Source organism: Tauraco erythrolophus, chromosome 7 (assembly GCF_009769465.1).
Source record: "Tauraco erythrolophus isolate bTauEry1 chromosome 7, bTauEry1.pri, whole genome shotgun sequence".
Lineage (NCBI taxonomy): Eukaryota > Metazoa > Chordata > Aves > Musophagiformes > Musophagidae > Tauraco > Tauraco erythrolophus.
In genome coordinates, this window is record NC_141471.1 from 33,085,124 (window position 1) to 33,105,921 (window position 20,798).

General features: G+C 37.3%; 1 protein-coding gene across 1 annotated transcript in view; it reads right to left on the reverse strand.

Moving 5' to 3' along the window:
* Window positions 1-994: 994 nt before the first annotated feature.
* The window catches only part of CRPPA (CDP-L-ribitol pyrophosphorylase A), a 124,576-nt gene continuing 104,772 nt past the window's right edge, over window positions 995-20,798 (reverse strand). The window contains exon 10 of the mRNA XM_086614930.1: window positions 995-1,099. Within this exon, the coding sequence (XP_086471056.1) occupies window positions 995-1,099 (105 nt within the window). The remainder of the gene's footprint in view (window positions 1,100-20,798) is intronic.

Consider the following 20,798-nt stretch of genomic DNA (forward strand, 5'->3'; position numbering starts at 1 on the left):
CACTTGAATATCAATATCTGTTTGAACTCATAACACTCAGTTCTCTTCACTGCTATTTAATACATACATATGCTAAACAGCAAGAGATGAAATGGGATTCTTGTAGATCATAGAATCATAGAATCATAGAATGGTTAGATGAACTAACAGAATCTTCCTATTTCTCCACTACCTACAGACTGGGTTGCAAAAGTATTTTTTTTTCAGTCTTAACCCTTTTCCTTTAAGCATGCACTTGCACATACATGCATATATGTACACACAGGTGGAAACACACAGGCCATGTGTAATACAGTACTCAGTGGAGCTACTGGTTCAGAATGATGGCACATGGGTACTGGATGAAGCGCAGCACTAAGCAGTGCTACGGCCAGAGCATATTGCACCTGAAAAACTGGGGTTTAGCACCTATTTGTCTCCATGCACCTCTTTTATTTGATTTGAGGTTCCCTTCATTCCATGGAGGACGGGCACCTGACCCTTCAAACACTTCTTGCAATGTGCGTTTCTGTTGATGTCAGGAAGGCTACACTGTATAATGAACTCCACATTCACTAATAGGCGTAGCAGCAATTGTAAAATCATTTCATATAAAGAAGATGAGCTTTGCTTTAGGATTATTTTATCTTAAATAAAATTTCATGCATGCAGTCCTAGAGTACAACAAACATACATGGGTTAAAGACAATTCTACATGAATGCTTTGGTGTCCTCTGTGCACCTTTTAAACGATCAGTAAGTACCTCACAAAAAACGTTTCAGTTTCATTCCTCACAGTATGCACTCAGTGCATCTCAGAATGATTTGTATTTCATTTTACACTTATATATAATATTAGACTTGCATTTTAAGTATCAAAAATATGTTGTTAAAAGATCTTAATAGTAAACATCATAAATCGGGAGTTTTCACCAAAGGGTAAAATGAGACAAGATCTTTGGTGAATGGACGATGAAAAAGAAATATTTCCAAAAGATACATGTGATTTATGGTCTTATGCTACCAACAGCTGGCCGATCAGCTCTGGGTTTCTGTCCTTTATTAATGCCATGATAAGAGCAGCAGCAGAATTTATTGTCTCCTGAAGCAGCAAATGGTCCTGGGGAAAAAAGAAGGAAGCAGGGAAAACAATATATTAACAAAAGTGGAAAAAGTAAATATTTAAAATCAATTTTCAAGTATGCAAAATCACCATATGACTGTTGAAAAATATCCAAACATTTATTTGCACTTATTAGAAGAACGTCTAAAACTTATATTTTAAGGAAACATAATTTCATAGTAATATCCATTTTCCAATACCCATGCTGATTTAAAAAGCAAAATTATTTTTTAAAAAGGAATATATTTTAACCGCTAGAATTAACGCCATCTATCCAGAAACCACCAAAACAGAAGCTTGATTCTGTCACTTGCTTCCTAACTGATTTTTAAAATCTAAAAGGTAGTTAAAATTTTGAGCTTGAAAACACTGGACCAAAACAGAGGATTTAATCGAGTAGCATAGTTAAGACCTGTAACTTTAAGCACTCACTGAATCCCATCTGTAGTCTGCAAACTACTTAAACTCACAAAGGCATTTAAGCACTGAGACTTCAGTAGTTCAGGCTGATCTTTGTATCGAGTAACTTTAAAAAGTAGTCTGGTTTTGATAGACAAGTATAGAGACCAACACAGGAAGAAGTAATAAAACAACACTTTGATTCTGTGCTTCTAACTGAGCACTCCAGCTCACATTTGAAAGAGTCCTTTGTCTAATTGCCAAGTTTTCTTAATTGTATTGACTATAAAAGGTTGGCCTCCTGCTACCAGTAACATTTTCATTCGCACACTGGGAAAATATCAATAGGTGTAGCCAGGTGCAGACATATCCCTGGAGAGAGAAATAGGAGGGAACAATTTCTGTGAAGAAGAGACAAAAAGAAAGGTCTACAAAACTCTAGGGGGAATCTAGAAGAGTTTCAAATAGAGAAGGCGGGATACAAAGAGAAAGCAAGAGCTCTTCTCCGTATCTGCAAAGAATAAAACCGGAAGCAATAGGCTTAAGGGAACTTAAGCCGGGATATAAGAAGTCAGAAAGGCATTTTAACAGTAAGGACTGGTATACAATGGGACAGATTGTTGGACAGATCAAGGTAACTCCATCATCAGGGTCCTGTAACATGAGACCAGCATACATGTAAAATGGGATGCAGGTACAGCTTCCTGCCTGGAGCAGTTTGATTCAGTATCTTTTCACCACTACTTTTCTAAGATGTTGCACCAAGGAATTATTTATAGATGACGTGTTTACGGCACTTAGATTAACAGAGAAAGATGAAATTATTTCAACAGCTTACACAAAAACATAATGTCAATCACTGCTTTTTAAAGAATAAGGATACTGCTGAGAGGACCTACCTGTTCAACTAGTACAGAGGGGAGCTGGAGATTCAGAAATTGGGGGTGAAGGAAAAATTGACAGGGGAAAAGTATCCCTGGAACACTAAAATATGTAGCATTATACTTTGTAACGCTCTTGTTAACTTTGTGATTTACGTTAAAGACAAGAAAAATGCTAGAGAGGTAAATGGATAGAATTAGAAATAGGTAGTTTATACTTGATTCTTTTGTAATTTCTGGAGAAATTGTATTTGCATGTGACTAGATTTTTATCCTAAAAATGATCAAATAAGTAAGCTGCTACAATTTGTAAACCCCCAAAAGATTACTTTCCTCATAAATTCATGTTATACATTCTAACACATGCAAAAATATTTATTAGTGGTCTAAAAAACTGTCTTAGAGCAAAAATGTTCCCCACCGCTGTCTTGCTGTTCACTGAGGGACACTTCCCACTCAGTTAAGCAAGGAGGGCAGAACCGTACACAAGTCCTGCTCCTCCAGTACCTTTTGTCATGGAGCAAGGGTGCAAAGAGGAACTCAGAATCCACTACTCCAATTTGGTAGGGGTTCCACCCCCTCACTCCTCACGGGCGTAAATCGCTGCATAATGTACAAGGAGAGCGGAAGTCATGTGCACACACCCACTCAGACGGCAAACACTGCAGCCGCCTTCGAGATCCAGCAGTACATTTCTTGACATTCAGCAGCGCCAACCTCTTTGCGCCTCTCTCATCGCTTTTCCTTCACTTTGTCTCAAGAAGCACTTCACAATTACAGACACTGTGTTTTCCAAATGGGCTTCCAGCCATATCTGAAGTTGGCTGGAGGTGTCTATTTTTTTTGCCCATTTCATGAAAAAAAGAAAAAAAAATACACCTGGCCAGGAATGCTCTCAATGTTTCTCCCAATAAATCTTTCCACATCCTCTGTTGGTTACTGGATTTAGTACACATTCCTTTGCAGTAATAAATTACTTAAGTTTTTGAACATAAAAGGAAGCAAGAGAAAGAAATTTAACTTTCACAGGAGAGATTAAAAATGACACTGTAAGATTCCTTTAGACTGAAAAAAGCTTTTTCTAAAGCTAAACCTAAGGCTTTAGTGCTAATTTCCATGTTCTGAAGGAAAGACATTTGAAACATTATGAGTAGCATTTGTAACACAGTCGATGCGGCACAGTACTGTGCGCCGAAAGCTGCGTGCAGAAGTGGTCTGAAAACCACACTGAAGCTGACTGGCGAACCGCCCCTTGTTTGCAAAGAGAAATGCAAAAAGTCAGCAGCACAAATTAAAGTGCATTTGCAAGTTTTACAACTAATTCACTTCTAATAATCCGATTAGAAATGCTATTATTATAACTCTTCAGGAAACCTACTGGTTCCTGTCTGTCTGAGAATCAATCAATACAATGGCAGGAACAATGAACTCCCATACAGGACTGACCCCTGTGCAGAACTGGTCCCTCTAAGTCTGTTTTTCGGAAATAACCAGAAGTATATTCTTTAAGTGAATATACATTATCTTATTTAAGATGACAAATGTCATAGAAAAGATACTGTTAACTGTATACGGTTACAGTTGATGGTTAGATGACATCATCAAGCATGGACTGAAGCTTTCAACAGGGCAATCCCTTAAAGTATTTATCACAGAGGTTACTAATTTTTAGATTTATGCTGTTGCTCTTTCCTGGTAACACTGTCCCAGCCTCACTGACCCTGATCTCAGGGTCACCTACTCCTTGAACAGTGTCCGGCACACCGGCCTATGAGCCAGTCTCTGAGTGCCGGAGAAATCAGTGCCACAAAGGTCAAGTATGTGCCAGTTTTAACTTGCTTTATTCTCACAGCCACAGTCTTACTGGAAAGAGGTAGTAAATAATGCAAAAAACCCTGGACTCTTCCAGGAATTTCAAAATCATTGTATATCCTGTATCTTCCTGAGAATCAAAGCTCGCTCTTATGCTGGGAATCATTCTTGTACTCTCTGAAGGTCACAGCCTGGGCATAAGTTTAAACTTTTGTTGATTGTTTCTAGTCCTTATTATCAAGAAAAAGAGAACAGACATTTTAGCAACTGAAAGAGAACACATTGTTCAAAGTATAGCCATAACGTTGACTGACAAAATAGTTCAGTTATATCTTAAGTATTCTTTCCTCTGAAACCTGCTGGGAATTTATTTCATTTTAGGCCATTACTGTGCATGTACGTGGATATTTTCAATGATACTTAGCTTTTTCCTAAGTAGTTACAGGTAATTTGGATGCCAGCAGTGTTTATGAAGAATATTAAAAAGAATTTAAGTGACAGAATTCAACAAAAACTCAGAAAAGCAAAAGAATCTTGTGGGTCTTTATTAATTTAAAGTTAAACAAACAGGCAAACACTTCAAGTCCCCCGGCTATACCCTTAAAACGCCCGTGTTTTTGACACTACAATGTTATTTCTGGCAACAGTGCTGACTACAGCTGATAGTGCCTACAGGGAGGCTTCAGTAAGGATGCCAGGACAAATTTAATCTACCACACCTAACTCCACTGTACATACAGGCCTCTGATTCTCTTTTATTTTCAATGGCATAGCACTAAATCTTTCAAAAATCTCATTATTAGTTGCAGGAAGTCAAATAATCAAGCAGAGCCAGGTCTTCACATGTCTAATTGCCTGACGTGTTTGCATATATTGTAACCATGATAAAAAACAGGATGTAAGAACAGAACGATCAATACAAACCCTCATGTAGCCCACAAGAGCCCTCGCACGTTATTGCCCACCCACTGCTCAGTGCTGTGAATTCCAAGCAGAGAACGTACTTCAGCACGCTTGGCAGCGAGAGCGTATCCGTGCACGCGTTGGGTGCATCAAACACGAATAGCTCTTTCCCTCATCAACAAAATCCTTAAAAATACCGTGACCTTTAAATAAGACTCGGAGGCACTAACGACTTTAATGGATTAACAACTGAAGTTCCACGTGATCAACCGGTGTGCCATGATCCCCCCTAAACCATTGTGATATTCACTGTCTATTCATCTCATGCAGTTGACTTAAATGAGTCTCTTGTAAAAAAAGAAAAACCAAAAACCCCTAATGTTTCTTCGCCATTAATAAATAGAATTTTTTATTGTTTGAACAAATGATTAACTGCATTTATAAGCTAAAAACAAAAATTTTACCACTTTATATTTATGCACTTTGGAAAAGAAAGTACTCAGAAACACTGCCAACCATATAAACCATAAATCCACATAACAGCACTTTGATTCCAAAATAAAATATCCACTTTGTCTGTTATTAAATAGTAAAAATATTCCAACATAACCATATTGTGTGATGGCTGTAACTCATATTCAGAATTTATTTGATGTAGAGTTACTGACTGTAGGGGTTTTCTGGTCTGCAGAATAAGACTGGGAATGGATACAGGCACAGAGCTAAAGTTGTGTTTGGAATATGCAATCTGATATTTTACAAATGTGCATTTATTTAAGAAACTGTGAGGATATCTGAATATTTTCTGACACTCCCCTAACGATTCATTTCCTTGCTTCAATCTGTTTAGGTTTTTTTTATCCCAGCTGGAACTTCACATACATGCATTTCAATTTACGTATGTACTAGCTCAGTTTAAGCATTGCTTGACAAAACACGTACTACCCTTTTTAGCTCAAAAACAAGAAAAAAAAAGCCTCTGCAGGTATTACCTTTGCGTTTTACAGCATCCCTCCAAAAGAGTAAAACAGCTGTGTTCCATTATTTGCACTCTGTTTTGCTGTAATATTATTTGACTTTCCATTTATATACAGTTTTTAAAAATGATTAGAACTATAATGTTAGCGCAGATTATACAGTTGACAGAAAACCTGAAAACATGATTTAAAGACGCTTCTAAACTTAGGGGACATAAATATTAATACAGTTGCGTTTGTACTAGGAACGGAAAGAGGGCCAAGGCATGTGCTGGCGTGCTGGCATGCCCCTGCCCTTGCTGTTCCATTGTAAGCCCGCTCCCTGGCAGAGTTCTGGATCCTGCCAGCTAACACGTTCCCAGACAATGGCTGGGCATGGTTCAGGGGACAGCACAGGCCAGGGACTGCTCCCAAGGGACAGGCTGAATCAGGCCACCCTCTTTTGGGAAAATGAGAACTTGGCCATATGGACGTGAGGCATGCTGTGCCTTTTAGCCCTAGGACAAGAGAACCATCCCTGGCCTGTTTTACTTACCAGTATAGATGTAGGCTAAGTATCGCTGGGAAGGGACAGTTGTGCCTTTCTCTCCCTACTCAAATGCATCAAGAATACACAGAACAATCAAATAGTGCCCCCAGAATTAGGCACAAATCCCATGTAGCTACCACATAAACACAGTCATTTAAAAAAGAGATTAACTGCTCTATAGACGCCTTTCCCACAGAAACAGAGGAGAGAGGGATGAGGGTTCCAGAGAAGTTGTGGATGCCCAATCCCTGGAAGTGTTCAAGGCCAGACTGCTTGAGGCTTTGAGCCCTCCATGGCAGGGAGCTTGGAACTGGATGATCTTTAAGGTCCCTTCCAACCCAAACCATTCTATGATGACGAATGACACTACAAGACAGCACTCATGCTGTACTGCACATTCCTGCCACCCTACGGCTGAAGCCAGCAGAAGGACCGTGTGATGGAGCATGTCCACTGCTTCCTTTCCCAGGGTGAGCCTGGGTGCACACTAGGCACACCATAAGGCATGAGTGGAAAAGCAAAGGGCTGAAACAGTCTGTGTTCTGGCATGCATCTTGTAAAAGACTATGCTGGCAGTATAAGAGGAGCTGTTATTAATTTAAAACTCCACAGGATGCTGCAACTTATACTAAGGCAATACCAGGTGTCTCCAAAACTTGCCTGATGTCACATCCTGACAGTGTTTTATTTGCATTCAGAGAAACTGAGTAGAGAATCTAGCCTTAAAAACCACAATACTTGAAAATTTACTTTTCGACTTTATTTATTTATTTATTTAAAAAGATGGTCTGAAGAGGGACTAAAGTTCTTTCACCACTAAGAAGTGATAGTATAACATGGTTTGGTGTTTATCCTAATACTCATTATAAGGAATTCTCTGGCAGATTAATGAAGAAGCATTTTTCCTACTCAAGATATGTAGTGGCGTGCACCTACATATTACAGCAACCTCCATTTCTGTAACAGTACAAATTAAGCTGAAGTCTCCTTTCTTCTTAAAACACTTTCATATCGCACTTTTAAATCCATGTGCCAAAGGATCTATTGATAAGTGACATCTCACACATACTATCAATGCAGCAAGTTACCTCAATAAGAAGATAACTATGCAGATCATCCTAAAAGATAAGAAAACTATTTCTCCGAGTATTTTTAGCTTTCCTTTCATGTATTACACAAATAATTAAGGTAGCATTTGAGTTCACATAGGAAGCTGAGTTCAAAATTACTCTAGCAGGTTCACAATTGAACCTCTGTATACGCAGCCTTGCACCCTTTCTGAACTAAGAAAATGCAATCAATTTTTCATTAGTAGATACTCCTCAAAATAGAAATAATTTAGAAATCTAGATACTCGGGATGCAATGGAGAATTGGAAAAAGAGATGAGTGACACTGGAAGAACCAAATTGTCACTGTGCTAATGGTGCCTAGCAGATGTCTTAGTTAATAAACGCTGACAGATCTGAGTTAATTCCCTGCAGTTAAACGGTTGTACATCCATGTTACAGTCAACCCAAACTTGGATAAACTGTGCATAAATATGTGATACTGTACTGTATCTCTCTCTCCCGTACCATTGCCTAACCATGCCTCTTACAGTTTGTCACAAGAAAATGGAGAGCCATCAACATCTAAAATGACTGTGTGGATACACTGAGGACAGATAAGTATTTTAAACCTCCTGGAGTCTGTAAGGATTATGTCCCCAATGCTTTCACCTAAGATTCGCAGATTTTGAACTGAAGGTAAACATCGCTTTGAACAAACAACAAAACAGCACAAACAAACAAAAACCGAAACAGGATTAACTCCTTTCTCTAATGTGAACAGAACAGGCAGAATTCCCCTAAATCAGCTGTTTTAAACCAGTTCCATTATCTACACGTTCTGCAACATGTAGGTGATCAGGGTTCAGTCCTGTGGAGTATTACTCCACCATTACTCCACCATTCCTGTGACTCCAGCCTAGACGCTAGTCCAGATGCCTGGGGAGTAAGCAAAAGCTCTGTTTCAACTTTTGCTCCAAAAGTTTGTTCTTTTGATGTAAAACAGACAAATGGTTTGGAACAGGCATGAGCTTGGTGCCAATGCCTCTGTTACCTGCAGACGTAGGCTTTATATTTCCTTGTTCTTGTCCTCTCCAAGTCTTTTTTTTTTTCCCTGTCAGAAAAGTTGTTAAAGTGATTTAACAAAGAGAAAGAGTTAGTCTTCTAACAAAGAGAAAGAGAAAGAGTTGTTGTTTGTTGAATAATCAATAAAAATTTCTGGACCAAAAACTTGTCTGAAGAGTTTGTTATAAAGAGCATTTTCAGAGTATTCAGTCATTGCAGCTTAAGCAAGAGTCTTCATTTAGCACTTACCACTATCTGATCCAAGCTCTTGGCAAGAGTAAGTACAGCAGTAGTAGCACAACTGTCTGTCAACCATTTTTCCTCTCCAAGTTGTTGGAAAAGCTACCTAATGCTTGAGCTAGCAGCCAATTCTGCCACCTGTATGGGACTGGTACAAAAATACTGGCAGAAGCAAGCCGTTTAACAGATGTGGTTGACTGCAAAAGTATATTATGTGCTAGAGGTTTCTTAGAGGTGGTCTTTTAATACAGTATGTTACCAAATAAGACTTTAATATGAAATGTATTCATGTTAATATATGTTACTGTACTACCTACAGACCCTACGAGGTATCACTCTGATAACCTTGTAAAACACACCATAAGGGTTTTTAGCGGGAAGGAAAAAATGTTTCTTACTATCAGTATAGGAAAACTGAAATGCTCCTGAGGCACAGGAAACTTGCTTTCTCCTCTGTCAACAGGCACTGCAAGCTGCTGAAAATCTAAGATTGGGCTGAAGTCAAGTGAAGCTGTGGCAAGCCTTTCCTCCAGTTTCAGAAAGCTTTGGATCTATCCAATAACACCAACAAATTCACGTGGGAGTGAGACTTAAGCTTTCCACGCAGCAGTAGCATATACTAGTGTTTCGCTCAGCGTGTACACGTGGTGGATGCTCTGCTGCCTGTTCCACTGCGAGAGTCTATAAATATTTTGATGGGCTGTGGTGTTAAGTTTTGCAGGCAGCCAGGAATACATAGCAGACCCACCACACACAAACATACAGAAAAAACGGGTTAGGTAGTGCTGGCCTCCTGCAGAACATAACACCCCAATCATGCAAATCATTTACAGACTGTTGCAGCACACCAGGCACCAAGTGAAGACGAAGCAGCTACAGATCATGTATGAAAGTATTTGACACATGGGGCTAGTAGCAGAGCAAAGGTGGCTCAGCACAGTTTAGCTGGTTTTCTCCTCTTGTAAGCTGAGAAATACAGCACTCCCAAGCTTGGTTTCACTCAGTGACTAGTGTTTTAGCCCTAGTCAGCAGTAAGCAAGAAGGTAAAAATGTGTTATGTAGAGAAGACGGAGAGAAGTGGTGAGGGAACATGCTAGGAGAAAGGAGAAAAGAAGAAATGACAGAGATAAAAGATCAAGTAGACAACTATCTCAATCCTCAAAACATAAAAAGACGTGCCATTGCTAAAGGTCAGGAGAGATTACTATCAATGCCTGAGGCTCTATGTGATAGGCAAACTGTGTCATATATTGCAGGTAAAAAAAAGAAAACAATCTTCAAAGAACTGAGTAGGACATTTCTACCCAGTGACATCTGAGGTCATCAGTGTAATCACAAAATTCTAAGTAGGTAAGTATTATATATCTGAATGTTTCTCTTTACTTTTAGAGCACTATGCCATCCTTACTTAGGACCTGGCAAAACCAACCTAATCGGAACACAGAAAACAGCAGAGCACTTCACATAAACTTCCAGCAAGAGCAAGAAAAGTACATATTTAATGGTAAACTTAACACAGTATACTTTGATGTTACAGGTTTTTCCTTCCTGTCCCATATTATATTGACACCACAGACTGCTTGTTGCACTCTTCAAGAAGAAAATGAACACAGTAGTTTGCAAACATCTAAGTTGCTAAACACGCAGTACAAGGCATGGAATGCTTTAGCTATCACAGGTTACAGAATGTTGCATAAAAACGTGCAGGAGCAGTTAGATATAATTTGTGACATACTGTTTGTGATTGTGATTATCAGTGCCATATAGGAAGACTGGGCAGCTTGTAATTAGTGACTGTAATAAAATGGGAAGGTCTTTGGAAGGAAAAAGTGATGCATTTGATTCTTCTGGGGGATGCTGAAAATCAGTGCAGAGGAACTGTGAGCATTGTTTCCATTCTTTCAGTGCAAAGCACACGTTTCTTCCCTCCTATAGCTGTTAACTTCATATGGAATATTATGTGTAATAGACATCCAGCTCTCCAAAATAAGAAGAGGCATGCTTGCATCCATTTCAACTGAAGCGTTCTGTTCAGTCATTAAAATCTTCATTATATAACTCCTATAAACTGTGAATAATCTGAAATACAAGCACACGGCTGCAGTAACTAATTGACTGGAAACATTCCTCTTGATTACAGATCATTTATTTGAGATCATCCAGAGGAAAAACTGTATAGCTGACTAAAAAACAAAATTAAAACTTCTCCTTTGGGGAAAGAAAGAAACAAAACCCAAGAGATTCTGAGGGGGAAAGTATGTCTACGCATGTGCTGGGCTATTGTTCACATCCCAGTCTTGTGGCTTCCAAACTTTTAGGATGATAATATCAGTTCAGTGGGGTAAAGGCCACATTCCAATCTTGGTTACAGAAATACAAAACAAAGTAACTACAGTACTACAAGCCCAGTTGCTTTGTAGTTGCAAAGACTGAAATTCAACTTTAAACTCTGTATTAAAGTAACTCAAACGTCAGTGTTTCGGGCAGTGGAGACACAGTGAAAGGGAGTGGCTGTCCAGAAGCTCATTGTTAAGCATTTTATATCACAGATTTCTCTAATTTGATACTCTTAATTGAATCTATCTAGTTGCTTGCAAGCAGCTCTTGAGTTGCATCATCTCATTATTCTGTGATGAGGGACTGATTGCAGAATAAATCACAAAACCTCATGTTTAAGTCAGACACTGAGATTTGAAAACAGCTGTGAATCACACTTAAACATTTAAAATTTAATGTTCATCCCACATCTTTCATCTCATCATTCAAATTCTACTTCTTTGACCACATTTGTGTGAAGTTTAGGCATAGTTTATGTCCCATCTCTGACTTCTCTTCCTGTCTACAGCCTATTGGAAGGCAAAAAAAAAAAAATTCTTACAATTCAAGACTTTTATGTAAGGCCCTCACCGTGCCCCCCAAAAAAACAAACATCAGATTGATGAAGAAGAGTCCAGAAATGAGACAAAAAGTTACAAGGACATGAGGTGACATCTGTCCTTGGACAGTAAGAGGAGAGTAGTCAGCAAAGGAAAAATATTTTACAACACAAGTTATTAATAAAGATTCATTCCCTTTGTCTCTCACACTAATATGACGTTTTAATACATTAATTCTGATTGTTCTCAACATCCCTTTTCACAGAATACGGACTTGTTCCCTGCTCCAATGCAGTCTTCATGCAATGGATGTAATAAACAGGAAAGGAACTTGTGTTGTTTGCAAGCATAAATAATTCTATGAGCAAAGGTGCTCTAAACACACTCAGACATACTCAAATACACTCAAAACTGCTGTGAATGGAGAAAGTGTATTTGCCTCTATCGTTTTCTTCAAGGTATGTTGCCTACACACACTTAAGATTCGAATACTTAGCAGTATGTTAGCTGAGCAGCATCCTAGAACATGAACTGAATGAAACCCTATCCAGTACACATGAGGAAATAATAATTTCTAAAAACGCTGATCCAAACTCTCAATTCCTCTATTCTCTATTTCTTTGCCCTCCTTAGTTCGTAGCATAAAGCCAGTGCAAATAGAGCACTTGCCCATGCTAAAGTTTTCAGCTAAGCAATGGAGGGAGCATATACGTTTTGAAAAATTAATCCTAGAGGAAAAATGGTCCTTGAAGCCTGGTGTGAGCAGAGGCACTGGTTTTGGAAAGCAGCAGCAAATAGCCCATGTCCAATCCAACAGATGAGGCAGAGAAGAATCATAAAAACACACTAGAAAAACCACTGTGGCAAAGTGCTCTGTTTTCAGCGAGTGGCTGAAAGGAATGGTGACCACCGGACATGTTGCACCTTTCCGTGGAAGCATGGATAGTAGTTAACGGGTGGAGAGGGCTGAGGAGTATAGTACAATTTTTAAGGATACAGTTGAAATATTGTCAAGCCAGCTAACTTGCAAGTAGTATGACTGGAGCAGCACAAAATGTCACTACAGACTAATCACATGTGCTTACTCACTTTTCAGCTGGTTTTTGCAGCCCCTAGGCAGCTCATGCTGTGCCAGCTGTTCTGAGTCTGGGCCCCCACCTGATCTTCTCTCTGCAGCTTGAATTCCATGGAGGAATCTCTCCTGCCACTAGCTACCAATTAAACCATCACATAGCTTGAGGGCAAATAGCCAGTTTCCAAAAAAAGCCTTCAAGTGATAGGAAGGCAGAAGAGGGGCCATAACTTGCCTTGTAGCTAAAACAGCAAACGGATAAAGCAGTTAGTAGCATTCCTCAGGGTTCACCAGTAACTTATCTTTAAACTCAAAATGTATAATCCTTATAATTTTAAGGGGATAGATATGCTTGCTTTTAGATTTCAGTTTTCTTTTAGGCTATGAGAGTCCAGCCAAAGACAGAGCTCACAGATGTTCTCTTACATAAAAATTAGGGTTTGCCAAGACAAGCTTCTGTCTTTCTGCCAGCTAATATCAGCCCAAATCATGTAACACAATAGCCTGTCTATATACAAAGGCACTCAAAATGAAAATATATCCAAGCGATAAAACTCTTGTCAAATAACAAAAAATTGGTTTTGTGCTTTTAGAAAAATTGCTATTTTAAAACTTTAAAAAGATTCAGAAAGAAACAGAAAAAAAAACAAGTAGAAAGAAAAAGAATACGGAAATAAAGGAACATGTCTTGCTCTTGCTATAGCAGATGGATTAATTGTACTCCATAATTAAGATGCTTTATTAAATATAAAACAGATGAAATTTTGTTAGCTATGAACACATCTCTTTATGAGATTAGTATTTAATGTCAAGCTTATCCTTCAGGTATGTTGTATCTTGAGTTGCATAACAGAAGAATCTGTGTTTCACAGCCCTTAACACTTTCAATTAAATTGTTAACCAAAGTTTCCTTTCAAAACATCCTAAAACCATCATGTGCCTACTTGCAACCTTAAATATGTCTGTGACTGTCTGCAAAGATAACTTCTCTCTAATATCTTCTTGTAATAGGCATTTGATTAAGAAACTATTTATGACAGTTTCCAAGGGCATGACTAAACATGATGTGTAAGAGTTTACCACATCACTTACTCCTCACTTTAAAATTTGGGTTATCCAAAGCTAACTGAAATCAACAGGCTGAGAACAAGTGACCAGTGCTGTTTTTATGGTGACGGGCACTAGTCTTTTTCATAAGAAAGAGGATTGCTATTCTTCCAAGACAGTGAGGTAAAAGCAGTGATACTAGTGTCCTGTAGACTGCCTGCATGTGAAGTCGTTTTATTTTTCAGCTTTCCCTATAAAAGTGGAATATTCAGCTAAATATTACTGACGCTGATATTTAGAAGTGACGCAAGAATCACGATATTGGATATTAGGTAAATACCTGTATAATTCACTTGCAGGATCTCTAAAGTATTGCAAAGTGTCAATTGGTAACAATATTTAAAATAATTTAGGGGCTTAACAAAATTGTTGGGTTATTGTCTGAATATAACCGTCAAAAATGAAAGCAAGCAGAACATTAACTAGGCAGTTAGTATAAATCTGATCGTAATTTTGACAGCAGTTAATGATTATAGGCCCTGGACATAAGACTACAGAAGAATTTTAAATTTATCTTTAAAAGTCATTACTTTTTTTGTAATAACAGTATTTTAACAGCAACATTTATGTTTAAGGGAAACACAGTAGTTTAATTTTGTTGGCTTCTGGTCTTCATATCCACAGCTACCGAGGAAATAAATCCCATGAAATGGTACAGTTACTCAAGGGAGAACACTGGATGGCACAGATAGGAATTTGAGCACCCACTGTGTGAGCCCAGCTATTACAGTCTGCAGAGCTGTTATGTCATAGATTTCTTTGGTTAAAAAGAAAGGGAATGTAGCTGTTTAAGCCTCATCCAGAATTAAAAACTAGTTAGCTGCTCAAATAAGTTAGGTGTTAGTGAAGAATTAATCTATTGGTGCTTCAACTAGAAAGTACAGCTTTTTACTGTGACTTTTACTCACTTTTTCCCCCCCAGCTTCAGTATTTGCTTCCAAGTTCACAGCTGCATTTAGAACTGCAAGCATCTTTTTACATGGGCAACGATTTCACATTGTTCATCTCCTCAGCCTGCATTGATTAGACGGATGTGTGGTTTGGCTTTTCATGGACGTGTTTTAAAAGTTTCCTCTGGACAAAAGAAGTAATCTCAAGCTCCATTTCCATTGATTCCTCTCTCGACTCAGTATCTCTTTTGTCCTCAACAAACTGTACTCCCTTGTGCCTAGCTTTTACCGTGTATGCTCTACTTCCATAAATCTGCTGTCTATTCAGCAAGCAAAACTATGTCTGCAGCACTATCTACGTGCCACAGCCTCGTCTCTTGACGCTCCTAGATGTCTTTAGTCACAATGTCTCCTTCACATTAACTACAGAGATTAACTTTCTATTATTTTCTTGAAACTCTGTTACGAACTTTTGCATTAACTTTTGCTGCTGAATACTCTTTTATATGCACAAAGTAAGATTCCATTCTCCCAGCCATAAGATAGCTATGCATTCCCTTCAAGGTCCGTTGAGAAAACACAGGCTGTCTTGTACTTGAGCCTGTCTAAGGACTTGCTTCAGTTCTAAGACGGGACTTTAAAATCCTCATTCTCTCAGTTATTGCTTTGTGATTATTCCCTTCTGGTTTCCACATATCCTCTCCTTTAACCAGACTTGACACTAGCAGAAAGGATTTCCTGACTTGTTTAGCCTAACCTTCATCTGAAAAAATATTCTTGTCTTCATGCCTCAGTAATTTCACTCTTCTTATAACATTGATGTTGCAGCACATATTTTTACATAAATTGTACAGCATAATAGAAACACATATTAGAAAAAAACTTCCTGTCTTCCACTGCCCTGAAATTTTTGAAGTATTTTTCAAATCTTTGCTCTCCTTACCAATGTCCTGGACAATATAGGCAACTAGTTCAGTTTTTCCCAAGAATCCAAAACCCAATAGTGAAAGCTTTCATAGAGATAATGCATATACAACATACCAAGAGTATTATTCTGACTGATACTAGAATATCTGACTTTTTTCTTTTTCTTTCAAATGTTTTCAACATAACTTATAGGATCCTATTAGCAGGATGGAAATTCAAAGTGTCAATTTTAATTTTTGTGTGCTTGTTTATGACCACTCTCAAAACCTTATTAACATACACTAGAATTAATTTGCTCAAATAAACTCAAAAGAAAAAATCTGTTTGTATAAGACAGTAATAAATATCCGTCAGGGGCATTATTAATAATTTTGCAGTGACATTTACAATTATTAAACAGGAAGCTTTTTCTCTCTAAATTCAACCCAAATATCAGAAAGAACGTAATTTAGAATGCAGAGCTATTTATAAAATAAAATGTAATTGGACCAAAATAATCTTTCCCAAAACATTTCTAGATTCACTCATCATCATTAGAATGAATTTAACGAAGTAATGAATTAAAAGAGCTTTGTATAGGAACCCTTGTTTCTGCAGCTATCATCATATTGAGTAAATATATGTGGCAATCAAATTCCTGTTCTGCAGTCAGTAAACACCAGGAGCTCTATAGCCAAATCAGTCAACAGAAGCAATCTTTTAACGTGCTTAACTGATCATGTTTGAGAAAGCTGCCATGGACCCTGCAATTTTCTAAGTCCAAGAGTTGGCCACTGTGATGTTACTTTCTGCTATGACTTTAGCATGTGTCTAAAGGAACCAATATTGTATTTACACAATAGATAATACATAAACTGTAATAAGTTATGACAGGCATTGTATTTCAAGACAATTATAATTTGCCTCTGGTAGCTTTACAAGGCATGAGACTAAATACCTATTGAGTTTTACCACCCAAGTAGTACTGTTTTAGACTGAAATGCCTGGATTATATTACTGATATAGAAGAGAAAATAAATACTTCAAAATAACGCAAATGGGCTACACATTGACTTGCGAATGATCTCATTGCACACCAGCCCCCAAACATCAATTTTATCAAGAACTCTGAAGCTATTTATAATGGCAATTGCTATCAGTTAATTTTTCAAAGAAAAGGTTCTCACAGTGTTACAAAGCAGAAGTAGTGCATGATTGTGAGATTCTGCCAGTACCCACTGTTCATAGGTCATACACTAATATGATCTGATTTGTTAACTCAGAATCTGAAAATAACATTTTTAAAATTTCAAATTTACAGAACAGTGTTAATTCATGATCAAAGAGTCAAAATTTAAGAAGCATATTCACATGTATTCATTAAAAAAATCAGTCCACGAATCATTGTATCTAAGGAAGGTAACTCAAACTGCTATGTAATTTGCAATGGCAGTTAAGGTTTGTTACTTGTGAAATCTTCTAAAATTTATTTTGGAATCAGTTCCTTCTCTTGCAAGAACTGTAAAGACAGAAAAAAGCATCACAAGTCACATTATTTAGTTACTGCCCAGGTTGTCAGTTCAACCTTATGGAGAGACACACACCAAAGGTTCAACATCAACAGAACATCAAGACTTTTGCATGGAACAAACTACCAGCAAACACTGTTGTTGGTAATAACAAACCCAATCAGCCTTACAGTAGGTAGATATATACTCTCTGAAGTCACATATACAAAGGTTGCAGCCACGAGCTTCAGGTGTGATAACTGAGGATGGCTTTCAGCAAGTGCATTGCAAGGCTCTGACAGCATCCTATAAACATCAGCTTTCTCTGAAAACTATAAATGTTTCCAATACGAATTGCTCACTTGTCACAAACATGTCCATACTGTACTTAAGTTAGGATAAATCTCTTATTGGCTTTATTTAAGATACAAAGCATTACTGGTAAGTATGTGTACCTTAAAAATATTTTAGTTTTGATAAGCATGTAAAATGCATACCTTTGTTTCTGCTATAAGCAATTTCTAATGCATCTTCAAATGCTAATCATCAAAATGAGACATCAGCATGAACAATGTGTTGTTCACCCAAGGTACATTTTGTTCACCATTTCTGCAAATTATGATTGGCTTGATGAAAAGTAGAAGGTAGAACACTACTGGGCAGCTTAAATGGGTGAACTGTATAATCCAATTGTATTAATAAAAGTAGGAATCAGATTCCAAAGGCAACAATAAAAAGTGAGAAATCTGGCTTGTACACCAGTCAGAGGTACTCTTTCATATTTTATTTAAGGTGAAAGGAGTTGAAAGTTACAGTGGACTGCAGCCTCCTGGGGTACATGGATAAACAGTGATTGAATGATAGCAGAATTTACTGATAAGGATAATAAATCCATCCATGTGTATGTCCTTATACATAAAACAAATTAACAGATGAATTAATTTATAGTAAGAATAAAAGTCAACTTTTGAATACAAGACCACTATTATTTCACAAGGATTCCTTTGTTAATATTTATTCCATGCTCAAGATCAGAATTGTTTGTGATAGTATTTGGGGGAGAAGGCAAACAACTGGACAGTTACAGATAAAGGATTAACACTGAGTTGATACAACCTTGCAGATAATCCCTAACAAACTTCATGTAATAATTTGATCTGACATATATGAAAAAATGCTTTAAAATAGAGTTTTTAAAAATATCCTTCTGCATAACATAAGGAGCTCCCAGAGTCTATTGTGACAAAAGAGATGTGGCCACAAGACCTTTATTTAAAATCAGACAACCAAATTCACACAATCCACAAGAAATTCAGAATTACAAAATGAAGCAATGGGAGAACTGCTCTTAATATAGTTACTAACATTCACTTCTACATCAGATGACAAGATCCAAAAACATATCAGATTCAGACACAGATTCACAGAAGGGCTTTATGGCTTTCAGTAGATCATGAATAGGAAAAGGGTGCTCAAGTCCAGAAGTATAACTTTCAAAATCCAAAAGTATAACTTTCAAAATCCAAGGACACCCGCAAGTCAAGTAGTTCACATGTTTTTGACACTATGCTCCTGAGATACTCTGGTTTAAAAGGCCAAACTGCTAAAAAGCGTAATTGCTAAACCTAAAATCTGCTAAATCTCTATACACTTTCTCTAAGTTGTCTGACCTACTGTGTGCCAACACTGCATGCAAACTAAATCGGGAAGCCTGCTTCCCCTAGACCCTCTTTACAGGTATAAGTGAACCTCTCCTTCCCTATGAAGTGGGAGCCTAATGGCTACAACTTGTTCAGATATCGTAGCTGGATGTCCTAAGTGATTGTAACATAGAAGACAGTGATTTTTTTTTTTTCAGATTCCATATAGAATTTAGCATTTGTTACAAAACCTCATTTAGTTGTGAAAAATTCTTGTGTGGGAGAGGGGCATTATAAAAAAAAGTCTATTCTAAAGGCACACATAACCCAAGATAGATATAGATATAAGCAGTAGAACACCAAACCAAGTCCCACAGACTCTTGTTTTTCATAAAAACTGCACTTAATCTGTCTGTGGTAATAAAAGAAAACTTATGAAATTATTACTTGAATAGTCACTGAAAACTAAAGCAACATATTGCAAAAAGTGTTGTTCCATTAGAAAACTGTATGTAATTCTGTGTCTGCATTAGTTGTCTCCCATGCATGGAAAATGACAATAGAACTTGATAGACTTAAATTGCTATAAACGATACTTAACAAGAGAGGTTTTTTTAATTCTACTTCTAAGCAGTTGTAATAGCTCTTCACTACAATAAGTTTGTATTTTCTGCCCACCTTTGTCTTACAGGTTTGTTTTCAATTTCCTGTTTACTTAGTGTCTGGGTGAGACTGCCACAGGTTAAGTAACAGATATTTTCTTAAAGACCTGTGATGAATTATTTGCCTTCAATTTATTTTATTTTTTTTTTGTTTAAGAGCTTTGTATATTATGCAAACATAAGAAAATTTGAATGCCAGACGGCCTGGTTCCAAAGATATTTCGGTGTAGCAAAGAAAGTTCAGCAACACAAAGTGATAATTTCAAATATACAGTAGTTTAGTATATCAAAAAATGAGAATTCTTAGAGGAAATTTTATATATTTACAATTATATTCTATTGTATCATTTTTACAACTTCCATAGACTATCAATATGTAGAAAAATTTTTAATTGAAAACACAGAAATGAGTATTTATATCTAGTAACAATTAAGCAGAATTTGAAATACTTCAATAACAGGATAGAGATAAAATAAATTAAGATTCTTGAAACTGGAAAAAGTTTCCTTTCCATTCTTCCTTATGATCAGTAACAGGGGTGGCACTGCACATTAGAAGTCTCCGTTTGCAGTATGTCCCAGACTACACCAGTCCCCCAAGATAAGTAAACCAATTAAACATGAGCAACTAATTGAGCATAATTAAGATGAAAAGAGAAGTTCCATAAACTTCAGCAATAGTCAACATAATATTATCCTCATTTGCATTATAAAATGCCCAGATTTAATAAGTGGAAGACAGAGCTTATCAGAAGAATGAACTGTGCCTGCCAGATACTGTTGCTTAATGCATTGGCAGGTATACAGTGAAGCAACAGATGAACGACACGTACCGTATGTGGTTCACAAATACTATCACTTCACTTAAAAGTTCATTTTAGCAAATGAACAAAAGAGCTCTGAAAACGTCAGCTGCATAATCTGTAACTGCATGAGTTTACTAAGTCTATTCCCAAGCCATACCTAACACACCCATTCACTTAGGCAAAAACAATTGTTAATGAAGAAATATTTTCTAGTTCAACTACTCAACCCCTGCTCCAAATCTGTATTCAACAGAGTACTTCCAATTTGCCTAAAGTCAAGTTTTCAAACTGCATGCATACATGCTGGAAGAAACTCCATTTCTCCTGTGCCATACCTCGGTTCCCCATACTCCAAAGTTTGAATCATTTCTCAGT